At 38.9% G+C, this 22,677-nt stretch overlaps 1 protein-coding gene across 4 annotated transcripts in view; it reads right to left on the reverse strand.

Annotated features, from left to right (window-relative positions):
- EXD2 (exonuclease 3'-5' domain containing 2) overlaps nucleotides 1–22,677 on the reverse strand; it is a 50,099-nt gene that overhangs the window by 26,787 nt on the left and 635 nt on the right. For 2 of the 4 annotated variants that reach the window (XM_074393076.1, XM_074393075.1), the window contains exons 2-3: nucleotides 19,740–19,844; nucleotides 12,218–12,597 (exon numbers count right to left, since the gene is read on the reverse strand). In XM_074393076.1, coding sequence (XP_074249177.1) covers nucleotides 12,218–12,550 — 333 coding nt within the window. In that variant the 5' untranslated portion in view covers nucleotides 12,551–12,597; nucleotides 19,740–19,844. The remainder of the gene's footprint in view (nucleotides 1–12,217; nucleotides 12,598–19,739; nucleotides 19,845–22,677) is intronic. The other 2 variants (XM_074393077.1, XM_003924473.4) reach the window with 2 other exon arrangements.

Consider the following 22,677-nt stretch of genomic DNA (forward strand, 5'->3'; position numbering starts at 1 on the left):
GCGAAACTCCATCTCAAACAAATAAATAAATAAAGCAAAAATTAGACAGGTATGGTGTTGCGCACCTGTAGTCCCAGCTACTCCAGAGGTTGCAGTAGGAGGATCACTTGAACCTGGGAATTGGAGAGTGCAGTGAGCCAAGATCACACCACTGCACTCCAACCTGTGCGACAGAGACTCTATATCAAAAAAAAAAAAAAAAAAAAAAAGTGTGTGGCACCTCCCCTTCTTCTTGTTCCTGCTCCTACCATATAAGACACCTGCTCCCACTATGCCTTCCACCATGAGTAAAAGCTGCCAGAGGCCTCACCAGCAGCAGATGCTGCCATGCTTCCTGTACAGCCTGTAGAACCACAAGCCAATTAAACCTTTTTTCTTTATAAATTACCCAGTCTCAGGGTTTGTTTTTTAATAGCAGGGAAAAAATGTACTAATACATGGGATCTATAGGATGACCGTGTTGGAAACATCCCTAGCTCAACCTTTATTGCACCAATTATTTATTCCTGTTATGCAAGGAATTATTTAGCCAGAGTCTCCAGAAAGGACCAGGCAGGAGTCAGGGGACCAAAAAGGTATTTAATGTCTCCACCTGCCTCAGGAGAAGGGCAATGATAGCTTCTAAAACATGGCAGAATATTCATTTTGTACAGGTGATTTATCCACAGTTACACATCACTATGGATACCTCAAAGAAACCTATACCTCTTTGTGATAGCATGCTGTGTTATTTCCTGCTTTGTATGACAACTTATTTGAATTTGCATAGATTTTGCCATTAAAGAAATGTAACATGTTATAACTGCCTGTTTATTTCTGACTTTCAATCATATCACCATCCGGTTAGACAATTCTTAGGGAGAACACTGTCTCGCTGATTTTAATCTTAAAGGTGGGGAAAACTAGATATAACAAGTTTGGGAAGAAAAATCAAGAATGAGTTCTGTTAGAAACATGTTAAGTTTGAGATGACTACTAGACATTCAAGGAGAGATGTCAAGTAGGCAGGTGGATATTAAAGGCTGGCATTCTGATTTTGAGAGCAATCACCATATCAATGGTATTTAAAGTCATACAATTAGATGAGAATACAGGAAAAGAATGTAAATTAGAAGACATAAATTAGCAGCCCACGGATCCATCTGCTGACTCACAGACATGCTTTTATTATAATATTATTTTTGGTCTCCATGTATTTAAAAACTTATGCCAGAATTTTTAAATTAGTAGAGTTCACATTTTTTAAAAATCTATACTCCAAGTTTCCTTTTAAAGAACTGGACAATCCAGTAACAGTTGGCTTGAACTATATGGCAGCTTTTTCATTTATATGAGGCATGAATTCTCGAATTCACCATAATGTCTTTTCAACTGAAGCCAACTGTTATCTTTCACTTACCATCATATTTGTATGCCACTATTTTTCTAATACAAAGAAATATTTCTCAGGATCCATGTTGCTAATAAAACTACAAAAATGAAAGACAGACCCTAGAAGCATTATGTTTAAAGAAAAAATGAGAGGGGATATATTTCCTTATGAATTTAAGAACATTCCTATGTATTAGAAAATGCAAACAATCACTCTATATCATTCATTTATATCATCTGTTTGGCTCTTGTAGGCATCTGAGTTTGCAATATCTGGGGTGGATACAGAAGAGACCAAGCCTGAGCCATTCCAATATTTAGATATCAGGTAAAACAGGAATCAGAAAAGGAAAAAGTAGAAAGGATAATAAAATAGGAGATAGAAGAATATGAGTGTGATGCTTTTGAGAGCTAGAATAATGAGTCCAAATAAGTGTCCGCTGGACTGGAAAACAAGAAAGCTACCAACTTGATCAGTTTCAGTGTTGTCACACGAAAAGATGTCAGATTAAAGTTGGTTGAAGAATAATGAAGAATAAGAAATTATACCCAAGAAAACAGGGAAATAAACAATAGAAATAAGAGCAGAAATCTATGAAATAGAACACATATATAAAGAATATCAACAAAGCCACAAGTTGGTTATTTGAAAAGACTAATAAAATTGATAAACCCACGGAAGGAATGATCAGAAAGAAAGAGAGAAACACAAGTAAGCAAAGGAAGGAATGAAAAAACAGACGTTTCCTAGTTATCTACCAAACAGGAAACAAATTGTCAGAGGATGTCATAAACAAGTATATGACAATAAATTTTTTTTTGGAGGGGGAGACAGGGTCTCATTCTGTTTTCCAGGCTGTAGTGCAGTGGCATCATCATAGCTCACTGCAGCCTTGAACTCCTGGGCCCAAGCCATCCTACCACCTTAGCCTCATGAGTATCTGGGATTCCAGACTCATGCCACCTTGCCAGGCTAATTTTTAAATTTTTTTGTAGAGACAGATTCTCATTGTGTGGCTCAGGCTGGTCTGAAACTCCTAGCATGAAGCGATCCTCCCACCCCAGACTTCCATAGTGCTGGGATTATAGGCACGAGCCACTATAACTGGCTCATGTCAACAATTAAAAATTTTGAAAGATGATATATTTAGATAATAGATGAAATATATAATTTACAAAACTGAGATATTAAGAAATAGAATACACAAATAGCTCTATAACAATTCTAAAAATTATATCCATAATTCAAAAACTTCCCTTAAAAGAAAACTCCAGATGGCTTCGCCAGTAGATTCTAACTAAACATTTAAGGAAAAAAACAATGACAATCTTATACAAACTCTTCCAGAGAACATAAAAATAGGAAACACCTTAACCTGTTGTATGAAGCTAGCCTGACTTTTTAAAATCAAAGCCTGACAATATCCAAGCACAGTGGCTTACACCTGTAATCCCAGTACTTTGGAGGCTGAGGCAGGATTTGAACTCAGGAGTTTGAGACCAGCCTGGGCAACACGGCAAGACCCCCATCTCCACAAAAAAAATTTTCAAAATTATCCAGGTGTGGTGGTGTGCACCTGTAGTCCCAGCTACTTGGGAGGCTGAGGTCGGAGGACTGCTTGACCCCAGGAATTTGAGGCTGCAGTGAGCTATGACTGAGCCACTGCACTCCAGCCTGGGTGAAAAGACAATTCTGTCTCCTTAAAAAAAAAAAAAAATGTTGGGTGCAGTGGCTCACGCCTGTAACCCAACACTTTGGGAGGCTGAAGCAGGTGGATCACCTGAGGTCGAGAGTTCAAGATCAGCCTGGCCAACATGGTGAAACCCTGTCTCTAATAAAAATACAAAAATTAGCTGGGTGTGGTGGTATATACCTGTAATCATAGCTACTCGGGAGGCTGAGGCAGGAGAATCTCTTGAACCTAGGAGGCAGAGGTTGCAGTGAGCCAAGATTGTGTCGCTGCACTCCAGCATGGGTGACAGAGTGAGACTTTGTTTCCAAAATAAATAAATAAATAAATTGCCTGAGAAGACCATTTTAAGAAAGATAAATTATAGGCCAATATGACTCATAAACAGATCTTGTTTTAAATCCTCTAAAACGTATTAGGAAAATGAACTTAGCAATCTATAAAAAGAATAAGACATCATGGTCAAGTTGGACTTATCCCAGGAATTCAAAAATCAATGTATTTCAATACAATAACAAAATAAAGGAGAAAATACACATAATTATCTCAAGAAATGCAGAAAACATCTGATTAAATTCAACAACCATTCATGATTTTAAAAAAAAAAAAACTCTTAGTAAACCAAGAATAGAAATGAACATATTAATCTGATAAAGGGATCTACAAGCCCACTGGAGATACGAGATGTTGAAAGTTGTCATTTTGAGACCGAGAATCAGTCAAGCTGCCCACTATCACCACGTATACCGAACACTGTACCATGATCCTAGCCGGGTAGACCACAGGAAGGAAAGAGAGAAACAACAGAAAGGACGGGAAGGAAAGAAAATTGTCATTTTCAAAGGTAACAGTCCGTATAGAAATCCAAAAGAATCTACAAGGAATTAGAATAAATGAGTTTAGGAAGCTTCCTTAATACAAGAGAATTATATAGAACTCAACTGCATTTTCATGTACCAGAAAGAAACAGAAAAAATGTTTAAAATCTCCATTTATACTTAAATTTAAAAATCACAGAAAACTATACATATATTATTAAGAGAAACTAAAGGTCTAAATAAATACTTAAGATTCAAAAACTCAATATTGTGGCCTAGCAATTCCGCTACTGGATATACACCCAACTGAAATAAAATTAGTATTTCAAAGAGATATCTGCATCTGCACGCCCATGTTTATAGCAGCACTATTCACAATAGCCAAGATATAGAATCAACCTAAGTGTTCATCAACAGACAAATGGAAAAATTTCACATATGCTATTATGAAAGACATATATATATAAAATGAATATATATATATATATATATATTTCTAAAATGGAATACTATTTGTCCATAAAAAATAATAAAATCTTGTTATTTGCAACCACATGGATAAACCTGGAAGACATTATGTTAAGTGAAACAAGCCAGGCACAGAAAGATAAATACTGCATGAACTCACTCACATGTGGGAATCTAAAAAAGTTGATCTTGGTGGGCATGGTAGCTCCCTCCTGTAATCGCAGCTACTTGGGAGGCTGAGGTGGAAGGATAGCTTGAGACCAGGAATTTGAGACCAGCCTAAGAATCATAGTGAGACCTCATCTCTAAAAAAAAATTAAAAATTAGGCAGACGTGGTAGTGTGTGCCTGTAGTCCTAGTTATTTGGGAGGGTAAGGTAGGAGGATTGATTGAGCCTAGGACCTCAAGGCTATATTGAGTTATGATCATACCACTGCATTCTAGCCTGGGTGAGAGAGAAAGAGCATGTCTCTAAAAAATAAAAATAAAAAATAAAAGAGTTCATCTCATAGAAGTAAGAGAGTAGAATAGTGGTTACCACAGGCTAGGATGGTTGGGAGGAGGAGAGGATGAGAAAATGTTGATCAAAGAATATATAATTACAGTTATATAGGAGGAATGAGTTCAAGAGATGTAGTGTACAGCATGGTGACTATAGTTAATGATGATATATTACTGGAAAATGCAAAGATAGTGTATGTTAAGTGTTTTCATCATTAAAAAACAATAACTATGTAAAGTAATGCATTTGCTAATTAGCTAGATTTAATTATTCTACAATGCATATATGCATACAACGTTATCTTTTACATAATACATACAATTTCATGTCAGTTTTTTCAAACCCTTCAATAATATAAAGAAGTCAGTTCCCTAAAAACTGATCTACGAAATACAATCTCAATCAAAATCTCAAGAAAGTTTTATAGAACCTGAAAATCTGATTCTAAAACTTGTAAGAAAATGTAAGCTAGGCATGGTGGCGGGCACCTGTAGTCCCTGCTACTTGGTGGCTGAGGCAGGAGAATGGTTTGAATCCGGGAGGTGGAGGCTGCAGTGAGCCGAGATCGTGCCACCACACTCCAGTTCAGGTGATAGAGTGAGATTCCATCTCAAAAAAAAAAAAAGAAAAAAAAAAAAAAAGACGAGAAAATGTAGAGCTTCAAGAATATCAATGATATTGTAGAAAAAGATGGCAGGTCTTGCTGTCCCAGATATCCAGAGTTATTCCAAAACAACAGTGAATAAGGAGTTTCTAATAATTGGTGTAAGAATAGAAAAATAGACAAAGAGGATAAGAACAGATCTAGACATATACAGACACTTGTTTTGTGATAAAGTGGTATCGCAGAGCAATGAGGAAGGGTTTATCTTTTCAATCTGTTCTAGGCAGATTGGCTATCCCTTTGGGACAAAAAATGGAACTTAACCCTACTGTACTTCATATATAAACACACCTAAAAAATCAATTTCGGGGGGATTGTAAATCTGAATGGCCAAGGTTAAAACCATAAAACTCCAAGAAAATAACCTAGTGAGAATATGTTCATGACTGTGTGTAGGGAAAGACTAGATAAACTGTACTAGACAGATCTGTTTATCAAAAGAAAACACTAAAAGAATGTAAAGGTGATTCACAGAATAGGAGAAAAATTTACAACATAAATTTAACTCCCAGAGGGTTCATAGGCAAACTATATAAAGAATGCCTATAAAGATAACTTGATAGAAAATGAGGCAAGAAAAAAAAAGAAAATGAGGCCAGAGACTTGAACGGACACTCCATCAAAGAAAATATCTAAATGATCAATAAAATACAAAAAGATGTTCAATTTCATTAGTGATTAGGGATATGCAAATTAAAATCATAATGTACTATTACTATAAGCCAAACAGAATAGATAAAATTTTTAAATATGACAGTACCAAAATGTTGACAAGGATGTAAAACAAAGTCAATTTTCATACAGGCAATTTTCATATAGAGGGAGGTTAAATTAGTGTAATCACTTCTGAAAACAGCTGGAAACAATGAGATCATTCATATGCTACTGATGGGAAGGTACATTCATGAAAACAATCTTGGTAAACAGTTTGGCATCATCTATAAAAGTTAAAGTTGCACATGCATGGGCACACACACATAAACTCCATGACCCAGAACTCCACTCATAGACACATATGCCCAATAACGAGTGTAAATGTTCGGCTGCTGCATTCTTTGTAAGTGCTCCCAAATGTAAGTGATGCTATATATGTATATATACACATATTTGTGTGTGTGTGTGTGTGTGTGTGTATACATATATATATTTTAGATGGAGTCTTGCTCTGTCACCCAGGCTGGAGTGCAGAGGCACGATCTCGGTTCACTGCAACCTCTGCTTCCCAGGTTCCAGTTCCAGTGATTCTCCTGCCTCAGCGCCCTGAGTAACTGAGAAGAACTGGGATTACAGGCATGTGCCACCATGCCTGGTTAATTTTTGTATTTTTAGTAGAGATGGGTTTCACCACATTGGCCAGGCTGGTCTTGAACTCCTGACCTCAGGTTCAGGTGATCCACCAGCCTCAGCCTGCCAAAGTGCTGGGATTACAGGCGTGAGCCACCCCACCTGGCCTACATTGTATTATATTCATACACTATATATATAAATAGCCATCAATAATAGAATGGATAAATAAATCATGGTATATTCCATTTATACCATGGAATACTATATGGCAACAAATCACAGTCACACACACCACAGGTAAATCTCACAACGTTTGGAAAAAGAAGCCAGACCAAAAAAAAAGAGCACATACTAGATGATTAATTTATACTACATTTTAAAAACAGGTAAAATTAAATGACAGTGCTTAGGGAGGCATGCCTAAGTAGTAAAAGCATAAAGAAAACAAGAAAGTAAATATCATGAGACAGGATAATGGTAACCTTAGACGGTAGTGAGGGGCCAAAGATTGCAAGGGGACACAACAGGAGCTTCTGGAGTCCTAGGAATCTTGTTTCTTGACCTAGTTTCTATTTACACAGCTGTTCTCTTTACATAAATCATTCAGTGTTTATTTTTGTTCCAGGCACTTTTCTTGATGAGTTATATTTCACAATAAAGAAGCCAAAAAAAGACTCAGGGGGCAGATTAAACAGATTAGGCAAAGCCAAATAAAGAAAAAGGGAACTATAAAAGAGACGAAATTGTACTAATGAATGAATCTAGAGAGACTAAGATATGTTAAATGTTACATTCCAGCAAGAAAAGATAAAGAATCTTCAAAGAGAAATTTTAAATTGATAAAATATATCAGTCCTATTATCCAAATATTTTTCTGAATCCCAAGCCAGAAATAAAACACCTAGACTCATCATAGTGAATCTTCAGAACCATAAACTCAAACAAAAGATCTTAAGAAGAGATATGGAAAAATTACATTACTTACAAAGAATCAAGATATAGACTGACAGTTATATTCAACAGTAATAATGGAAGCCAGAAGGCAATGGAATGCTGTCTTGAAAATGATACACTGCCAAGCCAGAACTTGATACTCAGAGAAAATCTCTTTAAGATTAAAATCAAAATAAAGACATTTTCAGAATGACAAAGTTCATTATTAATGGGCCCTAAACTGCTAAAGAATGATTTTAAGGAAAATGATCCCCCAAAGAAGGTCAGAGATATAAGAAATGGTAAGCGAAGAAAAAGGTAAATACAGCTGGGTGCAGTGGCTTCTGCTTGTAGGAGGACCAAACGAGAGGCTCACTTGAGGCCGGGCATTGAAGACCAGCCAAGGCAACACAGCAAGACCCCATTTCTACAAAAAACAAAATTAGCCAGGTGCAGTGGCACATGCCTGTAGTCCCAGTTACTCAGGAGGCTGAGGCAGGAAGATCACTTGAGCCCAGGAGTTTGAGGCTGCAGTGAGTCATGATCATACAACTGCACAACAGAGCAAGACCTCATCTCTTAAAAAAAAAAAAAAAAAAGGCCCAGCATGGTAGCTTACGCATACCTGTAACCCCAGCACTTGGGGAGGCCAAGGCAGGAGGACCACTTGAGCCTAAGAGTTTGAGACCAGCCTGGACAACACAACAAAACCCTGTCTCTATAAAAAAGAGACAGGGTGTGGTGGCTCACGCCTGTAATCCAAGCTACTCAGGAGGCTAAGGTGGGAGGATCACTTGGACCTGGGAAGTTAAGGCTGCAGTTAGCTGTAATCACACCACTGACTGCATTCCAGCCTGGGAAAAAGAGTGAGACCCCATCTAAAAAAAAATAAAAAATAAAAAAAAGAAAGAAGAATAGAGGAAGGTAAACACTGTGGTAAATCTAAACAAATATTGACTATAAAAGCAAGAACACAGGCCGGGCATGGTTATTCACGCCTGTAATTTCAGCACTTTGTGGGACCGAGACAGGTAGATTTCTTGAATCCAGGAGTTTGAGATCAGCCTGGGCAACACGGTAAAAATCCATCTCTACTAAAAATGCAAAAAATCAGCCAGGTGTGGTGGCACACATCTGTAGTTCCAGCTATTCAGGAGATTGAGGTGGGACGATCACCTGAACCCTGGGAGATCTAGGCTAAAGTGAGCCAAAATCCCACCATCGTACTCCAACCTGGGTGACAGAATAAGATCTTGTCTCAGGAAAAAAAAAAAAAAAAAAAAAAAATCAAGAACATTAGCCAGTGGTGACGCATACCTGTAGTCTTAGCTACTTGGGAGGCTGAGACAGAAGGAGCACTTGAGCCCAAGAGTTTGAGGTTACAGTGAGCTATGATAGCACCACTGCACTCCAGCCTGGGAAACAGTGACACCACCCTGTCTCTTAAAAGAAAAAGAAAGAAAGAGAGAGAGAGAGAGAGAGAGAGAGAGAGAGAGAGAGAGAGAGAGAGAGAGAAAGAAAGAAAAACAAAAATAAAATTGAATATGCATTTACATAAAAGTGAATGAAAAAGAAAGCAAACAGAAATGGAGAAATAAAGAGGGCAAGAACGGATGATTTTTACTTTCATTTTTGTTTTGTTTTTTATTTGTTTTGAGTCAAGGTCTCGCTCACTCTGTTGCCCAGGCTGGAGTGCAACGGCGTGATCTTAGCTCACTGCAACCTCCACCTCCTGGGCTCAAATGAGTCTCCTGCCTCAGTCTCCCAAGTAGCTGGGATTACAGACACCTACCACTGAACCCAGCTAATTTTTGTATTTTTAGCAGAGAGTGGGGGTTTCACCATGTTGGCCAGGCTGGTCTCGAACTCCTGACCTCAAGTGATCCACCCACCTGAGCCTCTTGAAGCGCTAGGATTACAGGTGTGGGCCACCATGCCTAGCCTATTTTTGTTTTCTTTATTCATCTCTTAAATTTATTCTTCTTTTTACAAGAAAAGAAGCCATAAATGACTTTTTCATTAAGTTTTTTATAAAAGCAATCAGGAAAACACAGTCATGCCTGAAGGGAAATGTGGCATCTAACCTGAGTTTAATACATATCAAAAGTCAAAATGATGTGGGTGTTAGATTATCTGCCACTTTATCTGTGCCTCTGCTATAGTAATTAAAGTGTATTATTATTAGATCAATTACTGTTCACTTCAGTCTACCCTGTTGTTGCTCAAGTTATACTTCATTTAGTTGGAATAATCTAGGTGCTTGGCACATGTGAATTTTCCTAATCTGCTAAGCCTTACCACTTAAATTCTGTTTTCTTTTATTGTTGCTGATGTAAATAGTTCTAAAATGATATAAATTTTCATATAGAATAGAAAAAAATCACTGATCCTTTCTTGATAGCCCATGGTCATTGGTATAAACTACTACTACTATTGCTGATATAAAGAAACACCCTCAGTATCTGTGGTGTAAGGGCTTTTGTGACTGCCACACTGTCAGGTATTCTCTTCTTGGTCATCACAGTGTTGGCATCTAGTGGCCTCTTCTACCAACCTGTGAACTGATTTTGTGGAGCTATTCTGCTTAGGGCCTCTTTTGATTACATTTCCTGGATATAGCAAGAGAAATAGAATTAGGGGTGGAGCCTGAAAATGTTATTGAATTGCTGCAATCTCATGATAAAACTTTAACAGCTGAAGAGTTGCATTTTAGGGAGGAGCAAAGAAAGTGGTTTCTTGAGATGGAATCTACTCCTGTGAACACTGTTGAAATGACAACAAAAGATTTAGAATATTGCATAAATTTAGTTGATAAAGCAATGGCATGGTTTCAGAGGACTCCAATTTTGAAAGAAGTTCTACTGTGGGTAAAATGCTATCGAACAGCATCACATAGTAGAGACAAATCTTTCATGAAAAGAAGAGTCCATCAACATGGCAAACTTCTTTGTTGTCTTATTTTAGGAAACTGCCACAGGGACTCCAACCTTCAGTAACCACTACCCTGATCAGTCAGTAGCCATTAATATCAAGGCAAGACCCTTCATCAGCAAAAAGATTACAACTTGCTGAAGGCTCAGATAATTATTAGCAATTTTTAGCAATAAACTACTTAACTAAAATACGTACTTTTTAAAGATATAATGCTATTTCACACTTAATAAACTATAGTATAAACATAACTTTTTTTTTTCCTGAGACAGGATCTCCCTCTGCCCCTCAGGCTGAAGTGCGGTGCTATGTTCATAGCTCACTACAGCTTTAACTTCCTGGGCTCAAGCATCCTTCTGCCTCAGCGTCCCAAGTTGGTGGCACTACAGGTGGGTATCACCACACCTGGCTAATTTCTCTTTTTGTAGAGATGGGGTCTTGCTATGTTGAGCCAGTTGACTGGTATCAAACTCCTGGCCTCAACTGATCTTCCCCACCTTAGCCTACCAAAGTGCTTGGATTACAGGCATGAGCCACCAGCACACTCAGCATAACTTTTATATGCACTGGGAAACCAAAAAACCCATGTGACTCACTTTATTGCAACCTTTGCTTTATTGCCATGGTCTAACACCAAACCTGCAATATCTCCAAGTTATGCCCATACTGTGAAAATTAAATGAGATGATGAGATCAAAACATAGAGTGCATGGTTTAAACGGTGTTTCAAATGTTAACTGTTATCTTGTAAAATCCTAAGTAATAATTTCCATTTAAATAGACTTCCTTAACTGTTTTCTACATGGTATCCTTATAAAAATGCTACTACAGGCCAGGCACAGGGGCTCACGCCTGTAATCTCAACACTTTGGGAGACCAAGGCAGGTGGATCACCTGAGGTTGGGAGTTCGAGACCAGCCTGATCAACAAGGAGAAACACCATCTCTACTAAAATTACAAAATTAGCCAGGCAAGGTGGTGCAAACCTGTAATCCTAGCTACTCGGGAGGCTGAGGTAGGAGAATCACTTGAACTCGGGAAGCAGAGGTTTCGGTGAGCTGAGATCACACCATTGCACTCCAGCCTGGGCAACAAGAGCAAGACTCCGTCTCAAGAAAAGAAAATGCTACTACAAATATTAACAGTGGCCAATATTTCATGAACACTTACTACTATATGTTAACACTGCTGAATTCTTTACGGAGAATTTGAATCCTTAGAAAAGCCACTGGAGGTAGGTGTCATGACATTCCTATTACTAACAAACACTCAGAGAGGCTAAACAGCTTGTCCAAGTTCACAGAATGTTAAGTGGGGAAAATAGAATTCATACAGGTTTCACTCTAGAATCCATAATTGTAAGCACTCCTCTACCCTGAGAGGAGCATCCGCTTCTGCTGCTGCTAAAATCTGCTTATAAGCAAGTTGAGAACAAGAGAATTCATTTTCCTTTAACCTTATTTTGTACTTGATCATCCAAGGTCCCAGTTGGAAAAGCAGGAGGTTTTTCTGTTTTGTTTTTGTCTTTTTAAACTTTTGCTTTTTAACTTACCCACTCACAGTCAATTCCAAGTACTGGAAAATCCTGTAATTCACTTCTAAGCAAGGGCTGGATTTGATCCCACTCTGCCTCCTGAGACACCGTCACCACCTTTGCTTTAAGGATCCGTTCCTCCCACGAAGATCTGGGGGCACTGGAGTGCAGCTGGTCATCTTCCGGAGGGGGCAGCTCTCCACTGCCCAGCACTTTCTGCTGCGGCTGCTGGGTCACAGGGCTTGTTTTACTCCTTCGGCGGCGCTGGATGCCTTTCCACAGGACAAACCCCCCTACAGCCACACCCAGAAGGGTAGTCACTGTCAAAGCCACTAAGTTCTGTCTAGACATCTTCGACTTTTCTACTCTTTAGAAAAGCATATCACTAATCCCACAATCTGCAAAACAAATGGCAAAAAGATATTTATATACAGAATATAAACCTTCATGTAAACAAGTTTTCCCCCTAAAAAATGTCTCATTTATAATCTCTGTGCCCACAAACTAAAACAACTGCTATAAATTTCTACGTGAAATAGTAGCAACAGTTTGATTTCTTCATCTTCATAAACTCTGTATTCCATCTCTATCTCCATCCATACCCCAGGAAATCTCCCTGCCCTCTGATAGTTCCCCAGGGCTCTCTTAATGATATAAAAACATATTAATCAAAACAACAGGCTATCTGCACAATGAAATGTGATCTAGGGAAAAAAATAAAACAACAATAAACTAAACCCTCACCTCCAACTGCTGATTAATGAATGAATTTTTTAGTTAATGGAGCTTCTTCAAAGTATTTTGCATTTTAAACCTTTGGTCACCTAACAGTTGAAGGAAAACTTGTGCTTCTTAATTAAAAAAAAAAAAATCATAAGCCTCAGTCAGTTGGTGGGGATTTTTTTTTTTTTTCACTCTCTGGAAGGTGTAGCAGTGAGGCAGTGGCGGAAACAGGCTGGAGTCAACACTTTCTGTTGCTCCAGAAGTCTCAGTCGATTTTCCACAGAAACTGATTTGGTTATTGTAGGGTACGGCAAAGTGGTAGAAAAAGGAAAGGATCAAAAAAAGAAAAAGAAAAAGGTAGAACTTAGAGAAATATCCAAGATGCACAGAAAGAGGTTACAAACTGAAGTGTCCACAGCGCCAGGCACTTAATGTAAATAAATGAAGCCACAAAATTGTCCCTTTTTCATTTTTCTGTAACATGTGGCTTCCTCCCTGTGTGGGAAGGAAATGAGTACACAGCGCTATTTCTGTACTATTAAAATAACAGTAAAAGTGCAACAGTAATATCTAATAAAAGAGGACAAAAACGACCTTCAGAGGCAGTTTTTGTTGAACTTCTTGCATTCTGTAAAGCTGTCTACTAACAAATTGCCCTCTTTGATAGCCTCTGCAATGACAAGTGTTTATTCCCTCCTTAGAGCCTGTTAAATAGGTGGAGAGAGCTCTGAGACTCCACTTTACAGTCTTCCCGTGACCTGGCTTATAGACTTATCATCCTGACCAAGGCCTTCTGCACAGTTCCAAGTTTGTCAATGTATCTCTTCAAATGTGGCATTCAGATCTATATACAATATTTAAGGCCGAGCATGATGGTTCACGTCTATAATTCCAGCACTTTGGGAGGCTGAGGTGGGCAGATTGTTTGAGCTCAGGAATTCAAGACCACCCAGGGAAACATGGCAAAATCCCATCTCTACCTAATAAAACAAACAAAAAAATTTACAAAAAATTAGGCAGGTGTGGTAGCACACACCTATAGCCTCAGCTACTCGGGAGGCTGAGGTGGGAGAATCACCTGAGCCTGGGAAGTCAAGGCTGCAGTAAGCCATGATCACGCCACTACAGTCAAGCCTACGTGACAGGAGTGAGACCCTATCTAAAACAAACAAACAACAAACTTGAGATACAGTCTAACTGATGCCGCCTACAGTGACACTATTACTTCCCAGTAGCTGGACCCTATATTTTATTAATGCTGTATGAAATTATATATATTTTTAGTAACAGAATCTCATTGTTGGGTCATATAAAGCCTATAGGAAATTAAAATTCACTGACACCAAATCAAGTTCTCCATTTTATATATTTGTAATTTATATTTTGCATTTAAATCAAAAATGCTTCTTCTAAATTTCACCTTGTCTGTTTCAGCCAAATGTTTCATCTATTGAGACCAATTTGCATCTTGATTATGTTTCCCTCTCAACTTAAACATAATTTTATATACAAAACTGAGTACTTGTTTTCAGAGAAAATAACATATTCTAACATAAGCTTTTATTAATTCATTTTAATTTGGAGAGGTTTTGTAAGCTGCGTATTTTTCTTCCTTTTTAAGCCAAAGGATCATTCAGCAAACCTATGTATATATAATAAGCCAGACACCGTAATAGACCCTGGGTAAAAAGAGTCTGAAAGGCACAATTTGCCTTCAAAAAAATTCACAGTTTAGCCAAGGAAAAAGACACATGATGAACAAGTTGCAAAGAGTGAGATAAGACCAACAAGTGAAGCACATACAACTACGCAAATGGCCTGTACTTGAGGGAAGAGTGGGGATATTGTTTTTATTTTATTTATTTTTTTTGAGACAGGGCCTCTCACTTTGTCACCCAGGCTGGAGTGCCATGGCACAATCTCAGCTCACTGCAGCCTTGACCTCCTGGGTTCAAGTGATTCTCCCATCTCAATCCCCCAAGTAGCTAGGACTGACCACAGATGCATGCCAGCATCCCAACTAATATTTTGTATTTTTGGTAGAAACGGGGTTTTGCCAGGTTGCCCAGGCTGGCCTCGAACTCCTGAGCTCCAATGCCCCAGCTAATATTTTGTATTTTTGGTAGAAACGGGGTTTTGCGAGGTTGCTCAAATTCCTGAGCTCAAGCAATCTGCCCACATTGACCTCAAGAAAGTGCTAAGATTACAGGCATGAACCACCACATCTGGCCGAGTTGGGGTATTATAAGAGAAAACACTTGCTGAGAGAGATGGTATCTGAGACTGGCATTCAAACAGGAGTGAGAGTTCTCCAGTTACACAAGGCAGATAGGAGGAGGGCACCCCAGGTGGAAGGATAGCTTGTATACAAATGAAAGGGCAGGAAACACAACAGGGTAGGCGACACATTTAAACAAATGTAAAATACAGGCGGGTACAGTGGCTCACGGCTGTAATCTCAGCACTTCGGGAGGCCAAAGTGGGAGGATCACCTGAGGTCAGGAGTTTGAGACTGGCCTAGGCAACCTGGCAAAACTCCATTTCTACCAACATAGTAAAAACTCATCTTTAATAAAGATTCAAAAATTAGCCAGGTGTGGTGGTCATGTGCTTGTAGTCCCAGCCACTCAGGAGGCCGGGACACAAGAATCGCTTGAACCTGGGAGCAGAGGTTGCAGTGAGCCAAAATTGTACCACTGTACTCCAGCCTGAGGAACAGAGTAAGACTCTATCACAAAAACAAAAACAAACAAACGAAAGAATGTAATCTGTACTATACGTGTAAAATACACACCAAATTTTTGAATACTTACTACAAAAAAATGTAAATTTTTTTGATAATTTCCATATTGATTTTTAAGGTGATTTCTTTATTGTGGTAAAATATATATAACATAACATTTACGATTTTAGCCTTTTTTTTTTTTTTTTTTTTTTGAGACAAGGTCTGGCTCTATAACAGAGGCTGGAGTGCAATGGTGCAATCTCAGCTCCCTGCAACTTCCATCTCCCAAGCTCAAGTCATCCTCCTATCTCAGCCTTCGAAGTAGCTGGGACTATAGGTACTCCCCCGACAATGCCCAGCTAAATTTTTTTTTAAATTTTTTTTGTAGAGACGGGTTTCACCATATTGCCCAGGCTGGTCTCAAACTTGTAAGCTCAAGGGATCCTCCCGCGGCGGGATTACAAAGTGCGGGATTACAAAGTGCTGGGATTACAGGCATGAGCCAACATAGCTGGCCCATTTTAGCCATTTTTAAGTGTACGATTCAGTGACAATAAGCACATTCACACTGCTATGCAACCATCACCATCACCCATTTCCAGAAAAATTTCATCCTTGCAAACAGAAACTATAACTCAACAAGAATTCCCTACTCTCTTCTTCTTCTAACCCCTGATAATTCCTATTATACTATCTCTATGAATTCCATATTAATTTTTTAATACATATGTTGAAATAATGTTTGGAATATACTGGGTTAAATATAGCCATGTGCCACATAACAATGTTTCGGTCAACAACAGACCACACACACAATAGTTCTACAAAATTATAAGATTACAATGGAGCTGAAAAATTCTTATTGCCTAGTGACTTCATAGCCATCCTAACCGTCCTAACGTCACTGCACAATGCATTATTCACCAATGTGTGTAATTATGCTGGAGTTAACAAACCCACAGCACAGCCAGTCGTATAAAAGTACAACACATGCAATTATGTACAGTATATACTTGATAATGACAATAAATGACGTTACTGGTTTATATATTTACTGTATTTTTTACTTTACAGTGTACTCCTGCTACTTATAAAAATATTAATTGTAAAGCAGCCTCAGGCAGGTCCTTCAGGAGTTATTCCAGCAGGCATTGTTATCATAGGAGATGGCAGCTCCATGCCTGTTATTGACTCTGAAGATTTTCCAGTGGGATGAGATGTAGAGGTAGAAGACAGTGATATTGATGATTCTGACTCTGTGTATAGTCTAAGCTAACATGAATGTGTGTATTTGTGTCTTAGTTTTTAACGAAAAAGCTTAAAAAGTTAAAAAAAAATTTTTAATGACCTGAGTGAATTAATGCAAGAACAGAAGACCCAATACTGCGTGTTCTCACTTACATGTGCACATGGACATAAAGATGGAAACAACAGACATCGGGGGCTACTGGTGGGGAGGAGAAGACAGTGAAGGGGGCCGTGGGCTGAAAAACTACCTATGCTCAGTGCCTGAGTGAAGGACTCATCCATACCCCAAACCCCAGCATAACATAATATACTCATGTAACAAACCTGTACATGTACCCCCGAATTTAAAATAGAAGTTGAAATTACATATACATATAAAAAGAATGAATCAACCATTGAGAAAGTAGAATGACAACACACAGAATGGGAAAAAATATTTACAAATCATATATCTGGAAACGGTGTATATCCAGAATATATATAAATTGCTTACAATCAAATAATAATTTTAAAAATTTTAAAAACTGGCTAAGGATCTGATTAGGTATTTTTCTTCTTCAATTTGTTTTTTAATATATTTTTTAGAGACAAGGTCTGGTTCTGTTGCCCAGGCTACAGTGCAGTGATGCAATCATAGCTCAAGACAGCCTCAAACTCCTGGGCTCAAGTGATCCTTCTGCCTCAGCCTCTTGCTACAGTTGTGCTAACTGAAGAGACATGTCCAGCTAACTGAATAGACATTTCCTGATAGAAGGTAATACAAATGGCCAATAAGTACATGAAAAGATGTTCGATATCATTAGTTGTTAGGGAAATGCAAATCCAAATCACAATCAGATACCACTTTACACCCAGCAGGATGGTTCTATTCAAAAAACAAATAAAGCCAGGTATGGTGGCTCACACATGTAATTCTAGCACTTTGAGAAGCCAAGGTGGGAAGATCACTTGAGGCCAGGAGTTTGAGACAAGACTGGGAAACATAGTGAGACCCCACCTCTATAAAAAAAAAAAAAATTAAATTAGCCAGGAGTAGTAGCGTGCCTATAGACTTAGCTTCTTGGGAGACTGAGGGAGGAAGATGGTTTGAGCTCAGGAGTTTGAGGCTTCAGTAAGCTTTGATCACCCCACTGCACTCCAGCCTGGTCAATAGAGTAAGACCTTGTCTCTCAAAAAAAAAAAAAAAAAAAAAAACAAAACAAAAAAAAAAACAAATAAACTGGCAATAATGTGGAGAAATTAGAAATCCCATCCATCGTTGGTGGGAATGTCAAATGGTACAGCTTCTCTGGGAAAAACAGTCTGGCAGTTATATGACCTAGCAATTCCACTGGGAGGTATCTACCCAAGGGAAATGAAAACACATACCCACACTAAAGTTCATAGCTATTCATAATTGCCCAAAAGTGGAAATAACCCAAATATCAATTAGTTGATGAATAGATAATTAAAATACAGTATATCTGTATGTTATGAGTTGAACTGTATTTCCCAAAAAGTTATGTTGAAGGTCTAACCCCCAGTACCTGTGACCTTCTTTGGAAACAGGGTTTTTGCAGATGTAATCAAGTTAAAACGAGGTCATACTAAAGTAGGGTGGGCCCTTAATCCACTATGACTGGTGTCCTTACAGGAGGAGGAAAAGAAACAGACGTACTCCAAGAGAATCCAACATGGAGACAGACACACAGGGAAGGTGACTATTTGAAGACAGAGGCAGAGACTGGAATTATGTAACTGCCAACTGAGAAATGCCAAGGATTGCCTACAACCACCAGAAACTAGGAAGAGACAGGGTGGGATTCTCCCCTACAGCCTTCAGGAAGAGCACGACCCTGCTGATACCTTAATTTTGAACTTCTAGCTTCCTTAACTGCAAGAGAATAAACCTCTGTTGTTTTACGCGACCAGTTAGTGTTACTTTGACCACAGCCCTACAAAACAAACATACCATAGGATGAAATTTCATTCAGTAATATAAAGGAACGAAGAACTGATACATGCTGTAGCATGGATGAATCTTGAATACATTATCTGAAGTTAAAGCAGCCAGTCACAAAAGACCACACATTGATGGCTGGGCGCGTTGGCTCATGCCTGTAACCCCACTTTGGGAGGCCGAGGCGGGCAGATCACCTGAGGTCGGGAGTTCTAGAGCAGCCTAACGTGGAGAAACCCCATCTCTACTAAAAATACAAAATTGGCTGGGTGTGGTCACGCATGCCTGTAATCCCAGCTTCTCGGGAGGCTGAGGCAGGAGAATAGCTTGAACCCGGGAGGTGGAGGTTGCAGTGAGCCGAGATCGTGCCACTGCACTCCAGCCTGGGCAACAAGAGCAAAACTCTGTCTCAAAAAAAAAAAAAAAAGAGCCACACACTGTATGATTCCATTTATACAAAACACCAAGATCTAGAAAGACAGAAATATTAGTGGTTGCCTAGGGCTGGGGTCTTAGGGGAGTCAGGGATAGGGAGTGACTCTTCCCTGTCCTCAGGGAGTGACTCCCTATCCCTATCTCCTGAAGTCACTCCCTGAGGGAGTGACTTGGGTGGTAAAAATGCTCTAAAATTAATTATGGAGTTGGTTGTACAAGTCTATGAATATACTAAAATCATCAAATTGTACACATTGAATAATGAATTGTATGGTGTGTGAATTACATCTCAATAAGGCCATCAAAAAATGATTTGGGGCCGGAGTGGTTCATGCCTATAATCTTAGCATTTTGGAAGTCCAAGGTGGGTGGATCACTTGAGCCCAGGAGTTCAAGACCAGCCTGGGCAACATGGCGAAACCTCATCTCTATAAAAAATACAAAAATTAGTCAGGCATGGTGATACATACCTGCAGTTCCAGCTACTTGGGGGGCTGAGGCAAGAGGATCACTTGAGCCCAGAAGGTCAAGGCTGCCACTGCATTCCAGCTGGGTGACTGAATGAGACTCCACCTCTTAAAAGAAAAAGAAAATTGACAAGTTGACTCTAAAATTAATCTGGAAAAGAAACTAATAATAGCCAAAATATTGTTTTTTAAATAATAGAGGACGTGAGCTGATATAGTATATGACTTCCAATAAAATTATTATGATGGAGTATTTAACCTATTAGATGTCAACATATAACATACAGTTTAATAGAGGATGTTGTGGTATTGGTCCAGCAAAATAGAAAAGTAAGCCATAGAACGGAAGTAAATCTAGAAACAGACCCTGTATGAGAAATGAGTACATGAGGCCAGGCAAGGTGGCTTATGTCTGTAATCCCAGCACTTTGGAAGGCCGAGGTGGGAGAGTCTCCTGAGGCTGGGAGTTTGAAGCTAGCCTGAGCAACATAGCAAGACCTCATCTCTATCTCGACATATAAAAATTAAAAAGAAAAAAAAAAGAAATTAGCACATGATAAGTGTGACATTTCAGATTCATGGCTCAAGAATGGACCAACTACTCGAAGTGACAGTGTTTGGAAAACAACAATCACACACACACAATTCCAGAGGAACTAAAGAAAAACTCAAACTATTCCCACAAGAACTTTGAGGAGAAAACCGAGCTTTAGAAGAAAACTCTGCTCTTTCTAACAGTAGAGGAGGGGCCAGGCACAATGGCTCCTAGCACTTTGGGAGGCCAAGGCAGGCAGATCATCTGAGGTCAAGAGTTTGAGACCAGCCTGGTCAACATTGTGAAACCCCATCTCTACTAAAAATATAAAAAGTAGCCGGGTGTGATGGCACATGCCTGTAATCCCAGCTACTCGGAAGGCTGAGGCAAGAAAACTGCTTGAGCCCTGGAGGCAGAAGTGTCAGTGAGCCGAGACCATGCCATTGCACTCCAGCCTGGGCAACAAGAGCAAAACTCCATCTCAAAAAAAAAAAAGAGTAGAGGAGGATTTTTCAACCTCAGCATAACTGACATTTTTGGCTGGTGAAATTCTTTGTTGTGGGAAGCTTTCCCATGAGCTGTAGGATGTTTAGCAGCACCCCTGGCTTCTACTCACCAGACAACCAATAGCAGCACCACCCCAGCAGAACAAACAAAAAATGTCTACAGACATTGCCAAATAACCCTGAGAGCAAAAATCTCTCCCATTTAACAACCACTCAGATTGGGAATGATAGCCATGAAATACAAACACACACAAAACAGACTGATAAATTAAAACCTAAAATTTTAAACCTTGTTTCAACAAAGATGCCATATAGTTAAAAGACAAGCAACAACTTTAAAAAAGCAATAAGGACTAAATATTATAAATAGATATGAATAACAAAAGATCAAAATCCAGAACATATAAAATACTACTATAAGTCAATAAGGAAAAGAAAATCCAATAGAGATGTTTCTTAAAAGAGGAAATACAAATGGCCATCAATCAAGAAAAGATGGCCAATCTCAATAGTAATTAGGTGAATGCAAATTAAAACAGCAATGAGAAATCACTTTTCCATCAATCAGATTGGCAAAATAGAAAAGATTCATGCCATTAAATGTTCAAAAGAGCATGGAGGAGTAGGTACAGTGGCTCACTCCTGTAATCCCAGCTACTTGGGAGGCTGAGGCAGGAGAATCGCTTGAGCCTGGGAGGCAGAGGTTACAGTGAGCCAAGGCCAGTGGATCACTGGAGGTCAGGAGTTCGAGACTAGCCTGGCCAACACGGGGTGAAACTCTGTCTCTACTAAAAATACAAAAATTAGCAGGGCATGGTGGCAGGCACCTGTAATCTCAGCTACTTGAGAGGCTGAGGCAGGAGAATTTCTTGAACCCAGGAAGCGGAGGCTACAGTGAGCCGAGATCGCATCACTGTACTCCAGCCTGGGGAACAGAGCAAGACAATATCTCAAAAAAGAAAAAAAAAAAAGCATGAAGGAAATTATTTTATACACTGGGGGTGGCAGTTTGGCATTCCTGTATGTCCATACTCGCCCACTCAGCAATTCCACCTGCAGGTACCCATCCTTGAGAAATGCTCACATGGGCACAGAGGCGTGTGGAAGGATGTTCTCTGCCACACTGTGTCTAACATTGAAAAACTGGAAACAATCTATGGAATCTTACATAAGCACGAAACTTACAGAGCAAGCAGAAAGAATAGGTAGATCTCCAGGTACTGACAAAGAAAAATTTCTAAGACCCATTTTTAAGCATAAAATGTCAATTGCAGAATGCATAAAACATACATATTTGTAAAAGCTTAACATGAAAGCTTACAAACATATATCTTACACGTACACATACTTGTCAATAAATGCAAAGAAAAACACACCCAAACTGACAACAGTTCTTATTTTGTGGGAAAGGGACTGGTAAAGAAGAAAAGGTGGAGATGGAAAAAAAAAAAATCAAAGAGGATCTGTCTTCCTCACTCCCCACCCTCACCACCAAGGAGCACAGCAAGCTAAGAAGAATCTGTCTTGTTTAACATTTTTACATAATTTTGTTACAAGACTTTATGCACGGACTATAACTGGAATATTTTAAAAACACATTTTTAAATCAAGCTCAACTTGACCAAATTTAATCCATCTTCCCCCTTGTGCCCCAACTCCCACTTCCTAACTCCTATGATTAAAAAAACCTTTCATGGCAATTCCTTCTATCCTTGTAACAGAACAAAAAAAAAAAAAAAAAAAAAAAGGTATAATTTTGTGTTTTTGAGGAGAGGGTATATAGAGGAGTCTGAATGTTGTATTCATATCAAAAGCATATCAAAAACTTATCGAGGGATGCTTGTTTGTATTTTAAGGAGCAGGTGCCAATTTTGTAATAAACAATGATTAAGTTTCTTAA

The sequence above is a fragment of the Saimiri boliviensis genome, chromosome 2 (assembly GCF_048565385.1).
Source record: "Saimiri boliviensis isolate mSaiBol1 chromosome 2, mSaiBol1.pri, whole genome shotgun sequence".
In the NCBI taxonomy this organism is placed as follows: Eukaryota; Metazoa; Chordata; class Mammalia; order Primates; family Cebidae; genus Saimiri; species Saimiri boliviensis.